Source organism: Diachasma alloeum, unplaced genomic scaffold (genome assembly GCF_001412515.2).
Source record: "Diachasma alloeum isolate Michigan unplaced genomic scaffold, Dall2.0 Dall_scaffold_00276, whole genome shotgun sequence".
NCBI lineage: Eukaryota > Metazoa > Arthropoda > Insecta > Hymenoptera > Braconidae > Diachasma > Diachasma alloeum.
The window spans coordinates 136,958-144,957 of NW_021680415.1; the positions used below are offsets into that span (position 1 = coordinate 136,958).

At 38.0% G+C, this 8,000-nt stretch overlaps 1 protein-coding gene across 1 annotated transcript; it reads right to left on the minus strand.

The window, feature by feature from the left end:
- Window positions 1-3,086: 3,086 nt before the first annotated feature.
- LOC107037954 (luciferin 4-monooxygenase) lies at window positions 3,087-6,621 on the minus strand. Its single transcript, XM_015256792.1, has 8 exons — window positions 6,607-6,621; window positions 6,431-6,550; window positions 5,877-6,087; window positions 4,869-5,338; window positions 4,626-4,806; window positions 4,053-4,274; window positions 3,743-3,975; window positions 3,087-3,671 (listed from the first exon to the last, which is right to left on the minus strand). The coding sequence occupies exons 1-8, from the start codon at window positions 6,619-6,621 to the stop codon at window positions 3,507-3,509; spliced, it is 1,617 nt and encodes a 538-aa protein (XP_015112278.1). The 3' UTR covers window positions 3,087-3,506.
- Window positions 6,622-8,000: the final 1,379 nt, after the last annotated feature.

Consider the following 8,000-nt stretch of genomic DNA (forward strand, 5'->3'; position numbering starts at 1 on the left):
ACCCAGTGACGTCAGTGAGTCCAGCCTCGAGGTCTTGGCAAATCGCGGAAGACGCGCACGTTAATGGCCTCGTAAAAGTTAACGACAATGTTCCACCCACGAATTCCTCCCCCCCCCCCTTCCCTTCTTTTTTCTAGTTGGTTCGCGTCCATCCTGTTATGTCCTTTCTTCCTAACCTCATACCGCCGGCCACCCATAGATTCCTGAAACCGGCGTCTACCTAGAGAAAAGAGCGCGTTTCACGTCCTAAATTAGTGGCTCGGACGTGGAATTAATTTCAACAGGCGTCCAATGGTAGTTTGCCGCACGGATTTGTCTGGTGGGATCTTTATAAGCCGTCCAAAAGGCCAGCAGCGAGTAGCCAAAGTGATTGTATCGGATATCCGATGGGAATCGACCGAGGGTATGCCATTAACCAACTCCCTCAACTCGGAGAGAAAAACTTTCCCCACACTGGCAATTCTCGATACTTATTTTACACTTGTAACTGCCAATTTCCGGGATTAAAACATTCCGTACGACTTCAATATGAGAATTCCCAATCAATTTTTCCCACCGTGAAAAGTCTCGATTACTTTCTCTAATTCAATTGAAACCTTCAGCTGCCAACAATCCCATATTTTTTCCACAAACTTACAACAGTCTGATTAAAGTAACACTCAGTGAAGGGGTTGAATAAAGGGAAAAGTGCGGTTAATGCTCCGTGAATTTGTCGAGTCTTTATCTCAACCACGAGAAAAGAAATTGAGAAGCCTTAGCCCAACGCATCTCTCCCGTGGGCACGATAATTGGAAGGGGTGCTTAGCATATTTCTGGTTCTAATCACAGACACCAGTCGCTAAGTAAAGGGTGGTTTAAAGTCTCTCCTCTCCTCAATTTCACCGACCTCTCTCTCTCCCCCTCTCTCCCCTGGTGCCTCATTACCACCATCTTCATCGCAGTGTTCTGTGGCCGTGCGGCTGTATTGCCTGCGCCCAGAGCCACTGGCTCTGCAACACCCCTTGTTGTATTCGAGATAGGGCTTAGGGAGCTACCAATCTGCTTACAACCCCCTTAGCTTGAATAATTAACAGCGAGAGTGGCGGTGAGGGGCCATCGTATGCGACTTTTTGGCCGTGCCATTTATTATAAAAACCACCTTGTTCGTTAACTTAGAATTTGATTCTGAATGGGTATTTGAATAAGATTAAGAACAGGTACATTATTCACCCTGTGGTTTTTTTTAGATTTCGTCATTTATCTTTTTTTTAATTCGATGGGATTTAAATAAAGTGGAATTTTTTGCTATTGAAGATTTTCTCACCCCTTTTTATTATAATAATCTGGTTGTATTCATATTTTTTTACGTGGAGCCTATTTGGATTTTATATTCGACTGATTATGACTGACTTATTGGATTTTATGGTGTAATCGACCAGGATTTGAACTCGAAACCTTTGGGACGTGAATCGAGAGTCGAAGTAAAGATAATAAATAGTTTTCGCCTTTATCGACCACGTGGCGCCTCAGTCGCATGTAGAACGACATTTTGAGATGTCAAGTTAGCGCAAAATGGCGAATTGTATAGCGAGATTAATTTTTGTGTCGAAGCAACAATTGATTTTGTTCGATTAAAATGACAATATATTTCCACGGGATATTTCTCCTTTAATTTATACCTCATTTTGAATTCTTCAATCATGAATTCTTTTCAATGCAGTGATATATTGTTTAAACTCCTCAACCAGTTATCAATGAGATACGACAAATTATTACAAAATGTAAATATTTATGTATCAAACACGAATGCAAGTACAAAACCCTACTTTTTTCGCTACTTTCATATTCAAATCTGAATGGGGATTCCCCTGAACTATTTTTTCAAGATTCCATCATTGATCATTTCTCCAATCTTGCGCAACTCAAACAAACCCTACTTTTTCCCAGAAAACCCCCTCCTAATCATCACGTATTCTCATTATAATAATGTTTTTGTCAACTGTCGCAACTCATTACTCTTCCAAAAGGGTTTCATCCAAACAATCCAGCGCATTGTTATGGGAATCACAGGTCATTAATCCTCCGATCATTAGTCGCACATCACAATCTTGTACAAAATTCGAGCGAGCATGCAGTGTACAGAAGCATTCACGCATAAATCTCCCAACGGCATCAACGCACATAGATACGACAGAAATATTTATCAGGCAACCGATGGATTCTCATAAACTGTTTGCACTGGTGGGGTCCATTGGTCTGTGTGTGTGGCGTTTCATTTGCCTAAGCCAGGAATTTCAAATGACGTAAATTCGTCAGGCCGATTTGGTCCATGCAATGAGGATTAACGGTAATTCCGAATATTTCATTATCGGGGGAATTCGAATTGAACAGTTAAATATTTTTGTTTTCCCACACAGAAAGGATAATCTGGTAGAAATAGCGTAACCCTGGGCTCTTAAAATAAGAACCTCAGAGTTCTTGATTTCCGTATCCAACGGTTCTTATTTTAAGAACCTAAAGTACTGGATTCTCCTGAAGATGACAGAACTAGAACTTTTTCTCAGACTCTCCGAGAAACATCACTAGAATCACGAGCCTATTCTTGGAAACCAGAAACTTTTTTTCTCTGTAGACAACCAAAAAGTTGAAAATATCTCTCTCTCCAAGCGACGATGAATGATGGAAATGGAAACAAAAAGAGAGGACTAGCTCCTGTCTCCGGCTCCCGCATAAAACGCTTAATTCGCTGATACGGATTTGCAATTACTCTGATTTGTCGGGTGTCTGAGCTTGCGCCCATCAGCCATCCAAAAGGGGATCAGTGAAACGTTACTTTTCATTGCGAGGGTCGTTAGGTTTATTACAAATTTCAGAGCCATCCGGTTTCACGGTCCGAGCACTCTGTGACGGATTATAGCCTTCAAGTGGCTACATGGAATTTGATTAATCTTGGAGAGATATTAATATCCTCTCGTTCTAATTAATAATCCAATGTTTGGTGATAAATCCGAGGAATGCGCATCAGACGTTTCATTAAGAAATTCATCGGATCGAGATGATGAAAAAATTGACACCACAAGTGCACAAATAAAGAATTCAGATTGATATTGAGTCATACAACTTTTATTGAATAGTTATCGTGTTTTCAAAGTATCAAATAGAATAAATTCAATCCCTGGTATCAACACAGAATCGTTAATTCCCAAGCGCGATGACCTCGAGCTATTTCCTCTTTTATCCATCCCATGGTGGTGCACGCTGACTGCGTAAGTACAATCGCTTTTACTCCATACTGTATTAAACCCCTACAGGTTGGTGAGGGGTTGGAGAAAGATCATTATCAGAGGCTTAACCACGCGAGAATTTTTAATCAGAGGGTACACCAACCCTTCGTCGTAATACCCCTCTCTCTCTTCCATCCGCATTCGTATTTCCAACGATGATACGCATGATAATTGTCACAAGGGCTTATCGAATTTATTCTCATGTAAATAAAACGAATAGTCATAACATTTTTTGATATTGGGCTATTGCCCGGAGGCGCCAGATCTAGCCATACGTCGCAGTTCCTTCTTCGCAATTTTTCCCGCATCTGTATGCGGCATCTCATCTAGGAAGACGACACCTCCCCTCAAGGCCATATGGTCTGGTAGATTCTGAGCAACTAGCTCAGTTATTTCATGTTCAGTGATCTGAAGAGGAACATTCACGTGATTATTCAGAATACGATGTAGGAGAGAACATTTGAATGTTTGAATCTTACAGTTGCTTTCGGATGCTTCGACACAAAAGCTATTGGATGCTCGGCATCAGTCGGATGGGGCTTGGCCACCACTGCCACTTCAAAGACTCCAGGATGCTTCAGGATGACTCCCTCTATTACGCCTGGTATAATGTGAATGTTATTTCTGAATTTAATCAGCTCCTTCAGGCGATCGACGATGAAGATGTCGCCGTCTTCGTCGTAATATGCTAAATCCCCCGTGCGGAACCATCCTGAAAGAAATTCAAGAGTGAACGTTGTCAATTGTCCTCACCATTTGGTGTATTGTGATGTCTGATTTTCATGTTACCCTCTTCATCAAAAGCTGCCTTGGTATTCTGATCATCTTTGTAATATCTCAGCATCGCCCCTGCAATCTTGACGTACATTTCTCCCTCTTCATTCGGCCCTAATATTTTTCCACTCTCCGGATCAACTATCTTTATTTCACAGTGCGGAGCAACTTGTCCGCATGACGTCAACTTTCTAATTTTCTTCCGACGACAGCATATGAAACCGGCTTCAGTGGAACCTACATCATCCAAAAGACTTTAGAACGCATAATCTTCGAACCTAAAACAGCTGCACTGTAACAACTGTTGTCTTCAAGATATCTTAATTTGAGACTTCTAATGTAACCAAAACTATCAGCGGAAAAATCACTGGATCATTTCATGACTTGGTTGACCGTTGAGGAAAAAAGAATGAAGTATTTGGAAAAACAAAGAAGACATCATAGCTTTCAACAAAAGAATGCACGCCTCCATGTCTTAATTTGATGCATTAAACGGGACTTAAATTCAGACAACAGCGTGTCAATTCCAGAAACTATATTTTTTCATATTGCTTAGAATATCTATCTGTATTTTGGGCCAGATGTTACCGTATGCATTCACTACTAAGGCGTTTGGAAAGACATCCATCAGAAACTCTTCGACCTCTGGGAGCATACCAACTCCACCAAACATCACTATCTTAACGGATGAAAAATCGTACTTCTTGATCGATTCAATTTTCGACATTCTGGCAGCTATTGCAGTGTTCGACGTCAGCATTCTGGTGACCTATTCAGATAGATCATTGTTGATCAGAAATTTAGGTACAAACATTATTAGTACCAAGTTACCTTGTGCTTCTCCAGTATTTGGGCAATGATTTCTTCAGTTAGACCAGTGCAAAGTACAGCCGTAGAGCAGCGGATTACAGTCGCTAACATGTTGCACACTCCAGTCGTCCAGCATATGGCAGGAGCCCAGAAATTGATCGAGGGTTCTTCCGGAATTGGATTCATGTCGAGAATAATTCGTTTGTAACTTAGGACTGCGCCTTTAGGGTACCCTGTCGTCCCGGATGTGTAAGCGATCCAGAATGGTTCGTCCATATCTGTCAGATCTTTGGGCTGAAATTTAGCTACTTCAGATGCACTTTGGGAGTTCAGGATTTGGGCGAGGGATTCGAAACCAGGGGTTTCAAGGAAGGCAATGATCTTCGCGGTCGATCCGACTTCATCGACTGCTTGTTTGATGGTTCCTATCGTCACATCGTCAGCAAAAATGATCTTCGGTTGAGTGAGATTTAGGAAGTACTTTGCCAAATCTGGAAGGCAGCGAGACTTTAGGAGAACGTCTCAGAATTGTTGAATGTGGCTTGAGAAATTTTTTACGTATGAAAGCATTTAATAGAAAAATCTAGCACTTTCTAACACTTCTATTGGAATTCTATAAAAATTCTGTTGACAAATTCCATTTGTTGAAAAATAATGGCACTATCCCTTGCGTTTTTGAATCAACATTTTCCTGTAGAAAAAACTCTGTAGATGATGATTTGTCTAATGTAACTTATTCTGTTAGAATTTTTTTCTCTAAGAATTTCTGAGCATGAATTTTATAATTTTTTTCTTGGTTTTCATTATGAGAAAAAAATTAAAATACAAAGGAATAAGGTGAGAAAATTTGTGATTAATAATTTCGGTAGAAAAACGAAAATCAATTGAATTGTTACTACTAAATATCCCTTAACGGAACGTTACATCTTCAATAAATTTAACGCAAAAAACGAATATAATTTTTTAATAGATTTCCAACGGAAATTCAATAGCCCTAGCTTTTCTCTTCAATTTTTGTATACGTGTTACCGTAGTCTAGAACCGCATTCCACCAGGGGTTCATGATGTATCCGGTAAGAATGATGGCTAACACTGGGACAAACGTGTCCAGATGATTGTACGTGCATATTCCAATGACATCATCAGGCTTGAGGTTCTGAGTTTTCAACCACAGGGCACATCTGACGATGCGATCAGACAGTTCACGATATGTGTCTTTTCTATTCGTGACAGCATCAATCTAAAAGTGATATACAATTGCTTTTCTTATATTGCCTGATATTATTTTCGCACTATCGATTAAATTCTTCGAAATTTCCTCGTTAATAACAGGTCAATTTTCAACATTAGAATTTATGATTAAATTTACAATAAAACTATTAATAAATTATTTTCCAAATTTTGTGAGTAATGTGCAATTACTGAAGGATAATTTCCATAAATCTCAAGGATTTTGATCATTAGATCACCCTAAAATATTATTTTTTCAATTTTTTTAATAAAATAAATTTAAAGACAAATCAAAATAAAAATTTCTAATTTCGAGGGAAAATTCCTCGGCTAAAATAAATCATAGAACTCACTTGTGCGATGCGATCTGGAAATTTTCCGAGTCTCTCCAACAAAAAAGATCTATACCGGTGCCATTCCGGTTGAGTTTCAACAACTCCTCTCCAAATTCCACAATCGTAAACCGGCTCTTTCTAAAATCACATGACGCCTGCAAAACAATGGAAACATACTCATGAAGATTACTTACGTTCGAATTTTCCATTGTAGGTATCACTCGAGAAAGTTCTTCCCAAATACGTCACAGCACTATTCTCAATTGAGAGGTCACAGCCGAGCCTCTGCAAATTACCCGCGCTATTGAGCACACTGTGTATTAAATGTACGTCCCAAAAATGATAAAACGTTATCACATTCAATTGAGATTCTACAAATCGACTAATGATAATTAATCGTCACGAAGAAATGTGCCAAATAGATATCAACGACTCTTCAATATTGAATTCTTTCACAATTGCTCAATGCCTAATTGTCGCACTCATGAAAATATTGTTTTCATCTTTAACTCATTGCGGCAGAGTTCACGAGGAGTATCAGTATGACGAAAGTGGAGGGCCCGTCGGGTTATGAGTGGGGGCGGTAAACGAGAAGCACGGAGGAGCATGCACACTAGTATGAAGAGAGATAAGTTGAGGAAAAATTATTAAACGTCTAATTTTAAGACACTCGAAATTTCAGTCATCACGAAGTTACCCGATAAGACACATTATTGTGTCAAATCTGTTAAATTAAAACGTGCAGTTACTGCACGGAGAAAAAAGTTGGAGCAACCTCGGTTTCCAGTACTTTTTCACTTATATTCGTGAAAAAGTGCGAGATGAACAGTGATAGTCATTGATTGATAGTTAATTATTATCAATTTTTAACATAAATCTTAAAAATTTTAAATATTAAATTAACCATCAATTTGTACATTCAAATTTGAAATGATCTATTAACCAATAATTTAGGTAGGAAGATTGACGATTATTTGGATAATCGAACATCAAGTAACTAAATTTAGAATTAGCTTGTTAATTAAACATTACATTTCAATATTATCAAATATTTTATTTACCAGCAATCGGAAAAATTTCGTTATTAAATTTTATATTCTAAATTTGTTAAATATAGTAAAACTTTGAACAATATAAGGAGATAATCCTTCTTAATATTGTCAAAATCTAATATTATTGGCGACTAATGGAGACTAATGTGAATTTTTCTCCGTTGGCCCAGGAAAATTTACTGAACGTAACCAAGGCTAGCCATATTCATAAATAATAATTACTGTTAAATTTTGAAGCCATTAATTAGTTAACATCCCTCAAACTTTCAATTATCCAAGTAATCATCAGTTTAAATATTAAAATTTTAAGTATTTTATTAAGCAATAATTTAGGTAGGAAGATTTCCGATTATTTGGTTAACCAATAATCCTTTTTAAAAAATTAGAAATATTCAGTTAATGGAAAATTTACAGTTCTATATTATCAAATATTCATCATCAATCGGAAATTTAAGCTATTAATATTATATTATTTTTAAATTTTAATGAGTATCTTTATGTTTAAGCATTTATCACACTGTTAGAAAATTACTCTT